Consider the following 15859-nt stretch of genomic DNA (forward strand, 5'->3'; position numbering starts at 1 on the left):
CAAGAGATATAGATAGCGGAATCTCTTTGTAAATATAGGGTTTGTTTTTAAAATAATGCTCAATTCAGCCGTTGTAAATATTATTTATGTTAGTGTTAGGGTACAATTTTATTATTTTTATGTTTTTGTCCGTCGTTTCATTTTGTGTGTGTTTTGTTAATGGCGCGTTTGTTAATTTAAATATTTTTTAAAAATCTAGTTGGTGTTGTTTAAATTAATGAATGAATTAATTAGTTATCGATTCATTTTATTATATATCCACATACTGCAATAATAACCTAATAATACATTGTATATAGGTTTATAATAAAAAATACATAATATTTGTTGATTAAAAGTAGAATATTTATTCCGGTTTTTCACTGATGGCTTCGGGTGGGTCCACTCTGACGTTATATAAAAGTTTTTTTCCACGATACCAACTAAAACTGTTGTCGAATATAAGAGTATCTGAAACGAGATATCATGACATGGTAATAAGTGAGTTTTATAAATAGCAGTTTATAAAAGAAATAAATTACTTCCCTGAGGACGCGGACATATATAGAGGGTGGGCCAGATTGTAATTTAAATTTATTTTGGGTGGTCACTGGTCAGACATGTTAGGGTACGTTTATTTATACCAGATGGGTTCGAACAAAAACAGGTCAGCTTAATCCCAAAGGCTGAAAACCAGTTTTAGGCTGCCACTTTCGACTAAACGTAATTAAAACTATCTTAACTCTAAGACTATACCGTTTCATAGATGGCGCTTTATACTACAGTTATTTTTATTAGCGGAAAAATCCTAAATATTAAACGAAATTAATGAGTTGGGTACATAATAGACAATTATAAAACTAACGATTAGGGTCCATTTAAATCATATGAACTATAAGCACAATAAGTGAAAGTATGAACTGGGGTACACTTGGCAGTTTGTATTCCAAAGTCCATTCCTAGATCACCACAAATTCTCATAATACTTCCTCCCCCTTTTGTGATTGCGTCATCCTGGGTTCAACAGTACAAAGGTTTGGCTGCTAGCCAATATTCCTTTTCAGAAGTTATTTCTATTGCAAGTCGGTGTTAATGAGTCATGAATTAAATTTACGGAAAATATTGATAAATATAATTTAAATGGTTTTCAAAAAATGAAACGGGTTAAAGATCGGCCGTTGAGTGAAGGAACTAAGCCTCGACAATGTAAGTAACTGTAGGTTTCCGTACTAAATGGGATCTTTGTATCTAAACTATGATAAAAGGAGGAAATTAATTTTAATAGTCGTGTTTAATGCTATATCCTTGAAAGTAATTATGAGTGGCCTACGAGGCCACGATTCCGCGAGATAATGGAGTAGAGACGTGTTACTGCCATTGATAACGTTAATTTTATCTCAACAATTCAAAGTTACCGGGGACGGGAGGGCAGGTTTAATGTTGAGTTCAATGTACTCAGCCGTTAGAGGAAATTTATTTTCTTTGATACGGTTTTGTCGAGAAATAGCCGGTTTTTTCACCCAAATTAGTAAATTCAGCTTCCAATACCGTAATCTTGTGGGAGGTTTTCTTTAAAGAAGTCACGTTAGGCCATCAATGCCAAGCAAAATCGACATTAACTTTGATTCTTTAAAAATGCATTCATAAGTTTTAAACTCGATGATATCTCTAGTAATGATTTGATTTCTGTTTTCCTCTAGTTTATACACTCGTTTGGCTATGCTTTTGCATACTCAGGCATCTTAATAAGCTATATTAAGCCTTCCACTATATTAAGTCCTACACCATGTTGAGGGAAAAGGGAGGAGCTCCTTTTAAGCCACCTCCCTCTATCTATTCTCTATAATTGTATGATAGATGGCGTGTAATAGTTGTTCACCTTGAAAATCAACTCATTACCAATTCTGTTGCTCTATTAACATTGATTATGCTCCTGTTATCGGGAATTTTGAAGGCTATCTAATTCGCGTATAAGTATGTAGAGGTGTGCGGTTAACCGTTTCAATCGAATAACTCGATCGAATACCGAACCGAATAATTCGATTCGGTATTCGATAAGCCCATTTTCACTATTCGATTCGAATATCGAATACCGAACTGACTATTCGGTTAAAGTTCGACTACCATAAATTTAGGTCCTCGGCACTAGAGCGACCCACCTTATTTAAAAAATATCATCCCAATTTTTTTTGTCTCCCATCAAAAACTACCAGCAAGTGCATATGAAAATTTTAAGAAATACTTGACCACCTATGAGGAAAGGTATTTTGAAATTTAGGAGCTTCTAAATGTTCTTCTCCTTGCTTTGTATTGACTATTGGCGAATATTAGGGTTACTACCCAATTAACCGCGAATAGTAGGCCTAGTATTCGCGAATATTAGGGTTAAATATTCGCGGTTACTAGGCTTAACTATTCGCGATTAATCGGGAAGGAAAAAAATTACCAAGGCCCAACTATTCGGTATTCGATTCGGAATAAACTATTCGATTCGGTATTTGAAAAGGAAAATTTTTGGGTATTCGATAACCGGTTCGATACCCAAAAAGTGGTATTCGCACACCCCTAAAGTAGCTGCCAGTCTACCGCACAATATCAGAAGGCGATAGAGCGACGTAGTTCTATCCATTAGTAGATAACCGTTATTAGCGACCTTCACTTAAATATAACAGTCTGTCGTAGTCTGTCGTAGTGTGTATTCAGGGATAGATTTAATTTTAGAAGTAGGAATGAAGAACAGAGTAATGTGGGCGCGCGTCAAAGTCCCGGATCCCCTACCACGGAACGGAGGGGCATGAAAGAAGAGGCTGGTCATAGCGACAGAGGTAAAAAGGAACTACGTATTTTTCGCCATTCCCGTCAGCAACGTGATCAACACGTCGTTTAAGTGAGACAGTAATTTACACTTTTAGTTAAGTGTTGGAGGGAGGGGCTCTATACTGGGCTATGAGTCGGACTGAAGTAAATACAAACCGTTCTCCATTCCTACTTCTAAAATTAAATCCATCCCTGGTGTAATTTTATGCTTTTAACCATAAAATGGGTATCACATGACAATGTTTGAAATACAACTTATTTGGTTCCACTTACATCTCCCAGCTTTGGTGCACACCAAACTTCCATCTTCGGGTACTAGCTGACTGTTGACTCTTTCAATTGGCAATAAATATTTCTCTTTGTCTATTTTCTCACTGCTGGCCGAACAATAGGACACTCCAAAGCCAATGTCGTGTTGTTCTGTCTTAAATGTCCAGTTTATGGTCGAATTCACTTCCGCTACGTCCAGGTCAACGGTGAAAATTCCTTTAGGGTTTATCGACTTTGATTTCATGTCAAGTTCCTCCAACATTTTGTCGTTTAGAACGTAGTAAGACTTGGGTACTGGACCTCCAATGCAAACCTGCGAATTCATACTTTTGATTTCGGAAACAATAGTTATTTTCCTAGTTAAGGCTTTACCTTTGACGTGCAGTATGGATTGCCATCAACTTCATCGACTGCCGTACCACCCCAATGTACAGGAAGTTGATCTGGGTCGATAAGTTTTAGTAATTCCTCTTTCCATCCACCTAAAACATTAGATAATTAAGTAAAATGATTGGTTTATATTAGGAAAATGATCACTTAAGGCCATTATTTAGTAATTAGTGGATTTGTAAACACCTTTTAACTAGTGCGAAAATAAATAGAACAAACTTTTTCCGTAAATCTGGACCTTTTTCTTTGTCTCCTCAGCCAAAAACGGTTTAATCATTGAGAAGAAGAATGTAAATACTCTTGGTGCTAAAGAAATCAATTCTTGAAGAAATCTTCACGTTATAAATGAGTCTTCCTTCATTACCATTAACAATGAATCCAACTTTCAACGATTCTGGATAGTTAGCTTCGTACATTTTCAAATAGGTTATTAGAAGGTCATAGCCTGAAATGATTTAGATAAATTTATATTTTTGTAAAACGGATTTATAAAAGTTTTTGTTCTCTTTCATACATGGTTTCCATAGCGCCCAACGAAGATCAAAATTCTCCAAATCCATAATAACACAACCCTTTTCAATTAACTTTCCAGTCTGCAGGATTTTGAATTTCGTGATAGTAAAACATATGTTCAAAAAGTCAATTAGTTAACAGCGACAGATAAGAGATCGACCTCACATCGACGAACCAGTACTGAAGGACGGATGGCGGCCCATTACTGCCCCATACTAAGCGACTAAACAACCAATGTTAAGCTTACTTCCCCCTTTTCAGCCCCAAAATATAGGGGGGTTATGAAAAATACTGAGTTAAGACCCCGGAAAAAAGCTAGCGCCATCTAGACAAAATAAGACGTTAGCTGCTTCTCTCTTTACGTTGATTCCCCCAATATGCCCCTACTATCCGGTTTGCTACTATCTGCCGCTAGAAGGCGAATAAACAAGTATTTTTCAACTTTCTCCCTCAGCCATCGGTCCTTAAGTATTGGTTCGTCCATGGACCTCAATTGTACAGTTTTAGTGCCACATTTAATTTATTGATTTTTAAATTGTCATTCGTGGCCATACGTTATTACTTAATCAATTTCAGGGTGTCATTCAATTATTAATTAAAAGGCCGTTCGCACCAGAGAATTTTTTTAGTTCCAATTAGTTGGTCCATATAAATAAAAATGTTTCCATTTATTTAAATTAAAATGGTCCAAGAGACTAGAAATTTTGTCCCACAATCTTCAAGAATTATTTATTTAAAGGGATACGTCCGGCTGGAAAAATTTCTTTTTTAATCAAAAGAGCGTATAAAATAATGAATATATCAATTAAAACCATGTCTCTATCTACAATATTAAATAATATACAAGAAATTAAGTTTCTGATATGAACACTATGCGGTTAGGATTCCCACGAAGCAATGGGGAGAATCCCTATTGGTCGAACCCATCAGGTGGTACTAGTCATCCAATAGGGATAGGTTCCAGTGCTTCGCGGAGAAGCATGATGCGTAGTGTTTATTAGGCACCATTATCAAAACCATTTTGCTTGTATCTTCAATAATATTGCAGATAGAAACATGTTTTCAAATTATACATAAATTATTTTATACTCACTTTGGATTAAAAAATGCAAAAATTTATAGCCCGGCTTATTAATTTAACAATGATTTTAGAATTGGGTTTACGAATGAATTTAACATAAAACATTATTTTGCGCCATTGAAATAAGTAATTAGCGGAGTTACGCCACTAATTTGTTTTTCAAGTAGTTGTCCTAACTATTGGAGTATGCTTTCGTTCTAAGTATACTTGATTTTGACAATTGTTAAATTTCTCTACAAAAAGATCTGGAATACGCTTACCTTTTCCGTTTGCTTAGCAAATATATCGGCGCCAAATTCTAGAAGTTTGATTGTGTGTTTTAAAAAATCCGCCTTCGATACGGAATATAAGAGTCCCTTGATATCAATGTCCCCCATTTTCAAGATCCAAACGGATGCACCTTCTTTGTCATATCCGAAGAAATTGTGCGGATAGTATTTCAACAAAACCTACAACCAATTACGAAGACTTAGAGGAGAATCGTAAATAGTTTTATAAATTTAGATTACCTCTGGTGATGTAAATTCTTCGAGAATGTAATCGACTCTATTTGCTTGGCGCCATTTAATATTCTAGAATGTTTCAAGAATTTTCAAAAAAAGGTGTTTTTCTGTTTCGAAAGAAACATGAGAATGACAGTACTTACAGCTCTAAGCATTGCTTCAGCGGCGGAAATGTCGAACTTTCGTGCTAGAAATTCAAAGGAAATGTGTCAATATACAGTAGAATATGAACATTGTTATTGCACAGAAAGGGTTTAGTTTGTCCACTTGGCCAATTAATTAACGTAATTACTCGTAAATGTGTGATATTTCTTCATGTTTTATGCTAGCCAGTTTCCCATGTCATGAAAAATATTGCTTTAACCAAACTCAAAATTAACTACGCTATGTTTTTGAGATTGGGTTCTGTTAACTGAACAAACTACATTATTAGCTCGCACCTAATCTATGAACTCTAAAGCCATTTGCAAATGATTCGTTGCTTTTTTGTGGCAAAGAACGCTAAAAATCTTAATATTTCTAATTTAATCCACAACAGGAGAGTTAAAATTATGCAGAAGGGAATAATTAGAGAAGGATGATACTTCAAATATCCATAATGCTTTAAAACAGTAACACAACAATCCCTTCCCTTATTTGCCAAAGAGAAAACTATGCCCTTCTATATATGCTATTTTCATATAGCATAAGATATTAAGATTTTTAAGAACGATTTTAACGCCAATTAAATTTCTTGTCGTGGCATTGTAAAGTGCCATTTAGAAAGTGCATTTAATACCGTTTAAATTATTTTATGATAGAAATTATTTTAGAATCAGAAATGTGCATAAATTTGCATATTTTTTTAACCAAAACAAATTGTGTAATTACCTCTAAGAAATTTTAAAACGAAGTATTCCGAAACATCTGGTTTCAAAATATCCTTCACTCTGCTTCGTAACTAATAAGGAAAACGTTTATAAATTATATCCTTAGTAATATGGTATTTAAATTCCTACGTGAAATTCTATCGTATGTTCTAAATTGTGAATTTAATGTACATGTACGTATAACCTTTATATCAAAAAGTTGAGCGTTTGTAATGTATATCCATACAAGACAACGAAATTTTCTTTTTAATCTAACTTCATTTTATTGTACTTCTAATTTTAGGTAAATAAAATATATTTCAATTATATGCTAATCAATTTGGTTTATCATACTCTAGAAATGATTTACACCGAACCTTGTAACACATATCGGTTTTCAAAAGTAGTACTCAAATGTTATCATTAAACCTTTATAAGTGTTTGTTCCACTTTATCTCAATTAAATATTCAAGTAGTAGGCGTGGTAGTTATAAATAATTTGTGATTTGTTACTAAAATTATCATCGAGTGGTATTCAAACTGTAGCTTTTTATGTAAAAGTTTCGAGCTGATCCTAATAATTTATATTAACAATCCGTCTTGATTTACGGTTTTCATGGGGTAGTCTGTTGTAACAGGGATAGATTTAATTTTAGAAGTAGGAATGGAGAACAGAGTAATCTGGGCGCGCGTCAAAGTTCCGGACCCCCTTCCACGAGACCGGGGGGGGGGGTATGAAAGAAGAGGCGGGGTCATAGCGACAGAGGTAAATAGAAATTACGTATTTTTCGCCGTCCCCATCAGCAAAGTCATCAAAACGTAGGGTTTAAGTGAGCCAATAAGATAATTTAAACTTTTCGTTACGTGTTGGAAGGAGGGGCTCTATACTGGGTGGTCTATGAGTCGGACTTGAAGTAAATACTAACCGTTCTCCATTCCTACTTCTAAAATTAAATCTATACCTGGTTGTAATAAATTTGGAGCTTAACCAAGGCATTCTTTTCCCATACTCAGTTAAATTAGTTTTCATCTAAATTATATCCGATTGGTAATATTGTGCTGATTAATCATTAATTCGTTTCGTAGGTTTTATCATTTTTGTTATAGATTTAATGCCCTTGGAAATAGTCAAATATTTTAATCGAAAAAAAAAGTACATCAACCTCTTTTTCAAAAATAGGCACTTATCAAACCAACTCACTCTGATTAAACCACAAGAGATAAATCAGAAGTTATTAAAACGCTATTCTTTACTAAATATGTTCGTGTCTCAATATACACCGATAATTTCCAAAACTAATTAAAACCAGTACATTTTAAATTTAAGTTTTAACTGGAATTTTTATTAGTCATTTTAACTACGTATCTTGGAGGGCTTTGAAGGAGGAGCTAAACTAATCACCTTGAACGTTGTGACGGCTCCAGAACTCGCGGTTATATGTGCTCGCGACATTATCGCCCATGCAATAGAAATATAAGTAGACGACAAACCAATCAAATCACAGTTTGAAATATGACTCGTCATACAGACCACTAAAGCTCCTCCCTCAAAGCCCGCACAGAAATAAACATGGAAGATAAGGTTCACAATTTTTCCTAATATTTTATGGATTCCTGGTTTTACCTAATTGTAATTATTCTAATTATTTTCCAAAATAAGTATGTAAGCAGACGACCAACCAATCAAATCACAGTTAGAAATATGACGCGTGATACAGAGCACTAAAGCTCCTCCCACAAAGCCCGCACAGAAATAAACAGGAAGATATGGGGGCACAATTATTTCTAATAGCTTGTGGATTCCTGGTTTTACCTAGTTGTAATTATACTAATTATTTTCCAAAATGAGAATGTAAGCAGACGACCAACCAATCAAATCACAGTTAGAAATATGACGCGTGATACAGAGCACTAAATCTCCTCCCACAAAACCCGCACAGAAATAAACATGGAAGATATGGATGCACAATGATTCTTAATAGCTTTTGGATTACTGGTTTTACCTAATTGTAATTTTATTAATTATTCGAGAACCTAATTACTTCATTATTTTTATTTCAAAATTTTTTACCTCTTTCACTTTTTCCCTCTGTTTTGGTTTCAACTCTGCCAAAGCAGCTTCTTGCAGTTCCAGCACCTTTTTTGATACTTTATTATTTTGATTTAAATCCATTTTTCAGTTTAATTTTTCAGATTAATTATTAAATGCTTGCTGGTAGTAAGAAATCAGCTCGCTAAATGAGAAAGATAATTTTAAATCATCTATCTACCTTAAAGAAAAAGATAATATTGACTAACATCATAATTTGGCAGCACAAGGCCAACAAATGCCTGATAAATGTCGAAAGCAGATATGGAAAATTGTACCTTGAAATTATAACTAGGTGACCTCCAATTTTGCCCAAAATGTCAAATTGCACGCGATTTTAGTTAGCTTTCCGCTAAATATTAAATGGCTTCTGAACAAATAAATGTCTTAACTATAGTAAAATTCGAAGGAACGATAAGCCCAGCTGATATGACGCTCGAGAGACGTTGTGGTTAAATGGATAGACGTACTATGGATGGTTGCATGTACATATTCAAGTACGATTTCACTTAAGTACATGATAAGAAAGTTTATTCGATATAGCCGGAAAAACCTCTCGATATAAATTATATCAAAAACCACAGAAAAAAAACTAATTTTATTTTACGCAATTTTTATTATTATTATGAAAGTGAGATAGTACGATGATGTATATGAAAGAAATTGCTAAAATAAGAAAGTTCAGTCGATATGCACTTATTAGGCCGTTATGAAGCACTCTGTTATCAAAGACGGTCAAACGCGGGAAGATGACATATTATATAGTGATCGTACGGGGAACCCGAACCCGACCCGGGAAGTCGGGGATCCCCGGTTTTTTCCAACCCGACCCGACCCGACCCGGCCAGTCAATTTTGAAGTCGGGTTTGAAAAAAATCGGGGTGGGCCCGTAGTAGAGGGTAAGTTATTATTGACGGTCGCGCTTTGTGATGCAGTAGATAGGAACTCGAATCTGATTAGGGCGAGCTTGAATATGTAATTTTTTTCTGTCTCGAGGCTTCGAAAGCCAATAGAAAACTGATATATGTCGGCAATTGCATGGTCGTCCGTCAAACGCCAATGTATTAATTGTGTGTTTTTCGAAATTGAAAAAGTGGTAGAAGAGTTTCACGAGTACCAGAAACCCCTTTAAGCCACTGCCAAAGACATAGGACAAGGACAAATTGGAAACTTTACAGATGGAAGACGCGCCTGTTCTGGGACCATTAGTTACCCCAATCCCTTCCACGACGTTATATCAGATAGCAATGATACGGCAGAATCGCCTACTATTGGATTCACTAAAGCAGTGATAACTTGGAACTAAATTACAGAAAATAAATTCCTTACATTACATAGTACATAGCTACTATGTATAGTTTTTTAGAATATGTTAATTCCATTTATATTATTAAAAAGGAAAACCCCGACCCAACCCGACCCGATTTTCCGGGTTCTTTTTCGCAACCCGACCCGGAACCCGACCCGACAAAAATGTCACCCCGTACGATCACTAATATTATAGTTTATTAAAATTAATTAAACATATCTCTGTTCAAGGGCTGGAAAAAAAATATTAGTTCCTATGTATAAATCATATATGTATAGTATCGACATGTTAATTAACGGACAATGTTTATGGTTGAATTATTTGTTGTGAGTTAACTTCTAAATTTTATTGGAGGTAACTTCTAGATGTTATTGGAGGTAACTTCTAAATGAAAATTTTCAATCGATGTGCTATCCATATATATTTTTTTAATTCCAACAGGGATAGATGTAATTTTAGAAGTAGGAATGGAGAACGGTTAGTTTTTATTTCAGTCCGCCTCTTAGCCCAGTATAGAACCCCCCCCGTCCAACAAAAATTTTAAATTATCTCATTGGCTCACTTAAACTACGTTTTGATGACGTTGATGACGGGGGTGGCGAAAAATACGTGGTTCCTTATTACCTTTGTCGCTACGACCCGCCTCTTCTTTCTTACCTCCGTCCTGAGTAAAGGGGGTCCGGGACTTTGACTCGCGTCCACGTTACTCTGTTCTCCATTCCTGCTTCTAAAATTACATCTATCCTACAATTTTGAAGAGTAATATCACAAACTATCGTGTAATCACGTCTATAATAGAATTATTCTTGATCGTCTCAAGTGTTTAGCATCGTTGTAAACGGGGGAAACACTCAAAAAGTTTATTTGTATCTCTGATAAATCTATAGTTTTGACGTTACAAAGTCAAGGTTCGATAATGATTTGAACGGAGACAAGTCTGTTGTTCTGCTAGATTGCATCTTTACTAGAACCCAGGTTGTTCTAGCCCTAAGGGTTTAACATAGTTGGAAATTAGTAAAGACAAATTCGACTAGACTAAAATCTTACGTTCACGTCGGTGAAGTCGCTTTTCTCGATTAAATGTACTGTTCACAAGTGTCAACGACTACGTAAAAGATTCGCGGGTTTAGTTTGAAAATTTTCAATTATTTCGGGCAATATCGAGATGGCACCACCAGGTCAACGCTTTAGCATACTATATATGGATTATTGGTGTGGTCTTGGTGGTTTATGTCATTTTGAATTCGGCTATTTTAGTATTCAAGACAGGATTTTCTTTTAACAAAATGATTCTAAGTCTTAAGTATTTAAAATGGCTTTGAACTTGATTTTGTGTATTTTAAAGTGAAATACTTATTTTTAACAAAAAACCTATAGATCAATGAGTAATTATTGTATGATCGATATTTAACGTCTATGAAGCACAATGGTGAACGTTTTCTGAAATATGAAGGAATTTCCCGAGCAGAGTGGAAAACTACGATATTTCTCGTAGATTTCCATGGGCTCTTTTTCTTTTAAACAAGATACCTCTAAGATAAAAGTACAGTAACCTTCTTAGACCAAGATTAAAACTTCCAAGATATCTTTTATAAATTAACAGTGCGCCATCTTTTTTGATTCCTTGGAGTTAAAAATTTTAAAATATAAAAGTGTTATTAACTTATTCTGATTTTAATTAATTTTGGAATTTTTGCTAATTATTTAATAAGAAATACATGGTTTCTATTTGAAAAACGTCACGAGAAAAAGCTTTTAGTTCCAAGGTTTCTATATAGATGCCGCCTATCTGTTTGGCTCTTTTTTCACTGAATTTGAGACAGTGCTTTTCAACTAGTTGGTCTAGTGCGAATTTTCCCAAATATAGACCTTGGAGGCTTGGATCTAGTCAGAGGAAAGTTTGAGATTATTAAAATGTTTGCAGTAGTAGGCATTTATGGCCGAAAGTTGGATTGTAGGGTACATGTGCAAGAATCTTTACTCTTTAGGGAGTTTTAAGAGGTTATGGTAGTTTTATATTTCAATACATGTTATTTATTTACACTTTCAATTTGTTGTCTGATTTAATAACAGCAACTTTAAAAATCAAGGCTTTATCCACACTAAGCCTGAGGCCTAGGTTCAGGTCTTAAAGGATGTTTTGGTCAATGTTTAAATGGACTTAAGCAGAAATACATAAGTAAAGACAATATTTTAATTCCTGGAAAAAAGTTCGTTAGCGTGAAGTCAGATTTGAAAGTATACTGAAGTATCAATTGCATAAACTGATAGACGTTTTATCTCTAGCGAGTATAGGCAAAAAAATAAATTCAAAATACATAAAAAATTGCATTTAAAACTATTCAGAACCTCAATGATCGAACAGTGTTTACTATTTCTTCAAACATTTGAGGGTTGCATTTGAGGGTTGTTGCATTGAGTATTTCGAGTTCTATAGAAAAAAATGGGTACTAGGCCTAGGCCTAAAATCCCTAAATTGACCTCTAGCTGACAAGTTTGAACTGGAGCTACTAATTGAGACATTTTGCACGAAAGGAAAATCTCATAATCTTGTACGAGTAAAGTTCATCGATACGACAGAGTTGAAAATACTGGGGGCCCGACTTTATTACACTTTCATGTAATTGAGGAATGTGAATCAAATACGTGATCCGCGAATTGATACAAAGTAAACCTTCGATTACATAAATCAAAGGTTTATAAGATAGGTTCCATAAGTATGACACTACCTATATTTCGTAATGCTTGAGACTTACTGAGAGCTTGTTCGAGAACGACGCGAGGATTGACTACACTCGGTTTTGTAGTCCATTTTCTTATTTATTATGTGCTAAGCCTTTGACAGCACCTCACCACGCGTCGCTTTACGAGAATCTACCTCATGAAAAGCTATCAGTAACCATTGACAACTTATGGAATATATCTTATGGACTTATGATAAATAAATAGATAGCATTTAGTCTTGGAATTTGAAGAAACCCAAAATTTCAAATTAAACGAAGTGAATTATCGACAGTGGTTGAACGATAGCGCTCGAAATTTATGTTTAAGGAATATAGTTTCGTTTGAGATTTATGCGTACCTAGTAGTAAAACTATTGCCTACATTTTTAATTCTAATATATCTGAATAATTCAGGCTAAGCATAGCCGCAAAACCAGATTGATTGTCGATCCTTCTATTTACTGGAACTAACAGACACGAACTGACCTTGAAGTGAAACATATTTAACAAAATTGTGGCCCAGGTTTTGGAAATCACTCAATTTTGGCCCATTTTTTCGAAAATATTTGCAGCCCTGTTTTCGAAAGTCCCTGCAGTTTGAGGTCCTGTTTTTGAAAGTCGCTGCAGTTTGAGGTCCTGTTTTTGAAAGTCACTGCAGTTAGAGTCCCTTTTTTCGAAAATCATTGCAATTTTAGCCCCTGTTTTCGAAACTCACTGCAATTTGAGACCCTGTTTTCAAAAATCATTGCAGTTTGGGCCAGGTTTTCGAAAATCGTTGTAGTTTGTGATCTGCTTTTTAAATTCGTTGTAGTTTGAGCCACTATTTCAAAAATTCACTGTAGGTCGGCCTGTGTTATAAAATTTATTGTACTAACAATATTTTTTAAGTTTAAGAGCGGCAATTAAATGATTTTGAAACCCGACATGTTATGGTCGTTTATGTATAGTCTACGTTTTTTTTTGAAATTTTCGATAGCAATTGATAACTTTAAATTAAATATTCAAACTGCTTTTCTTGTACTTGGTAACTTTAATTATTTTAAATGTTTCTATAGACTACTGATAAAACATTTAGTGGTCAATTGCGGTATTATAAAAAGTAGCCCATAATAATTAACCTCAAGGCGTATATCATTTAATTCCTTATTAGACCCGTTTTATGCCGAAAAATCTCGAGTTCAAAGGGATCTAAGGACCTTATTTGATAATAATTTGAGGGAACGCCCAAATTTATTGCTTCGTAATAGCTCATGATGCTTCTGTCTTCCATTTGGTTACATTAGATAATTCTGAACAGGTTTAAGTAGGCGTATAAACGGCAGATAGCGATATGTATAAAACGACTGAATGAACCAACCACTTTCCAATTAGCGATGCTTCGTTATCGGGATATAAAAATTAAATTTAACCCTTCTCCAAAATCTCTAATCTCAAGACATAAATTTGCAATTGGTCTTTTTGCTGAGCGGAGGCGCGCGACTGCCTCGTGCGCTAAGATAAGCTAGATTTCAATTCCAAAAAGACTTAACTCGGAAAACTATTAATTCAGGTAGACACTAAAAAAACTGATGGTTCTTGATTTAAAGTTTAAATATTTTGAGAGCAAATCATAAGGTTTTTTAAATAGAACATTGTAAGGCTTCATACACGTATAATTGGTGTTCTGGCGGATTAGATTTCGAACTAGGACTATAATTGAAATATTTCACTAATACTTTGTAAACGATTTTAATTTATTAACATTTTAGACCTAATTTAAAAAATAATAGGTTTTTTAATTTTTTTAATAGAACCTTGTACGGCTTCGTACGCTTGTAATTGGTGTTTTGGCTGATTAGTATTCGAACTAGGACTATAATTGAAATATTTCATTAATATTTTGTAAACTATTTAACTTTATTAACATTTTAGACCCAATTTTAAAAAGTAATAGCTATTTCAAATTTAAATTTAGTCATTTTAAAATATACTGTATATGTAAAGTACACTGACTCGCAGACTGATCAATGAATCTCTGTTCTCCAGTATTCCTTACACATACGAAAGTGAAATGTATTAGTTAAGTTCATATTATTTAATTACTGAACACTCACCGAGAAAGATTTTAATAAACGTCACCCCGAGTTATTTATTCAAAGTCAAGTTTTACTTGCCGTTATAAACTTCATCTATATTCAATAACCATTTACACTTAATAAAACTATCCGAAAAATTATTATTAACTTTCATTTACAACCATTTACAATTAGTAAAACTATCTGTAAAGAGAAACATAGTTTGCTCTTAATTGAAATTATCAATTGGAAATCATACTAAAATTTTTCTCGTGTTTCAAAACCACTATTTTAATTGTTGGTAATTTTCTATTAGTGTTTGTCTATCTCAGTTAAGGCTTTAGTAAGTTCAACTATTCTTAAAATGTATACTCAATTCAGACACAATTAGTGCTTAGAATTAAACATCGAATCTGACAGTAATACAACAAATAATTCGAAACTGCAAATAGACAAAACCGTTTATTTTGCAAAAACGTCGAATCTGACAGTAAGACAACAAATAATTCGAAACTAGCTACAATCAGACAAAAGCGTTTATTTCGCAAAAACGTCGAATCCAGCAGTTAGGCAACATAAACTTTACAATTGCTGGAAGTTAACGAACGTTTAAATTTAGAGAAATTAAAGACTTACGTCCTTTTGACATTTTCTTTGAGGAGTACATATAACGATAAGAGTTTATCTTCCTTAAACGGTCAAAGAATTCCACAACATTAAAACTCCTTATCCATCGACTACTTTCATGGATTTTTGCGCGCTTTAATTGACGTGAACAGAAATAAGTCTTCGGATTCTTCTAACGTTCGTACCGTAGTCTCCTGATTTAAATCTTTTTGGAGATAGTTTTTTAACTTTTTTTCTTTACTTCTTCCATGCATAGATGGATTGCTCGCTTTTATTTTGGCATTAAATCCTTGAATATATATGTGAAAACCTGGGATGGATAAGCGCAAAAATATTCTTCGGCTTTGATGTTATTTTAATCTGATATTCAAATGCTATTTTTTCCAATGTAGAGGAATATCCTTAATAAGATTTAAACGTGTCTTATCTTTACGAGAATCGTGAATTTTTATCGTGAAAAAGCGGTTTAGTTACTTTGTATTTTAATTTGAATTTATAAAAATTTTCTCATTAAAAACAGTTAAAAATTAGGCGTAAATATCTGCACTTCAAATTATTCAGTACAGTTAAAATACACTAAAAATCGATGTAATAAAGTGTGGATCTAACCGATCTATGAAATTCGGTTTTTTCTGCTTAAAATGGTTAAAAATCAG

At 34.0% G+C, this 15859-nt stretch overlaps 1 protein-coding gene across 4 annotated transcripts; it reads right to left on the bottom strand.

The window, feature by feature from the left end:
• Positions 1 to 236: 236 nt before the first annotated feature.
• LOC149616217 (SEC14-like protein 2) lies at positions 237 to 8925 on the bottom strand. Of its 4 annotated transcripts, none has more exons than XM_089856297.1 (12): positions 8769 to 8925; positions 8473 to 8635; positions 6424 to 6493; positions 5697 to 5740; positions 5560 to 5622; positions 5311 to 5499; positions 3971 to 4049; positions 3821 to 3901; positions 3676 to 3762; positions 3439 to 3548; positions 3070 to 3379; positions 237 to 450 (listed from the first exon to the last, which is right to left on the bottom strand). In XM_089856297.1, exons 2-12 carry the CDS (start codon positions 8572 to 8574, stop codon positions 347 to 349), a joined length of 1239 nt encoding a protein of 412 aa, XP_089712423.1. In that variant the 5' UTR covers positions 8575 to 8635; positions 8769 to 8925; the 3' UTR covers positions 237 to 346. The 4 variants fall into 4 exon arrangements, with proteins under 4 accessions (XP_089712423.1, XP_089712421.1, XP_089712424.1 ...); XM_089856295.1 differs by having other exon boundaries at positions 8700 to 8909; XM_089856298.1 differs by lacking the exon at positions 8769 to 8925 and adding an exon at positions 8082 to 8404 and having other exon boundaries at positions 8473 to 8601.
• Positions 8926 to 15859: the final 6934 nt, after the last annotated feature.

Source organism: Phalangium opilio, unplaced genomic scaffold, assembly GCF_054372755.1.
Source record: "Phalangium opilio isolate 3A_F unplaced genomic scaffold, DU_Popi_V2 ptg000217l_1, whole genome shotgun sequence".
Taxonomy (NCBI): domain Eukaryota; kingdom Metazoa; phylum Arthropoda; class Arachnida; order Opiliones; family Phalangiidae; genus Phalangium; species Phalangium opilio.

Excerpts from the sequence above, each read along its gene's own strand:
- LOC149616217 (XM_089856297.1), bottom strand. The coding sequence starts at position 8,574 with ATGGATTTAAATCAAAATAATAAAGTATCAAAAAAGGTGCTGGAACTG. Across the intron at positions 5,500-5,559 it reads AAGAATTTACATCACCAGAG|GTTTTGTTGAAATACTATCC; the intron begins GTAATCTAAATT and ends AATTGGTTGTAG. Across the intron at positions 3,380-3,438 it reads ATCCATACTGCACGTCAAAG|GTTTGCATTGGAGGTCCAGT; the intron begins GTAAAGCCTTAA and ends ATGAATTCGCAG.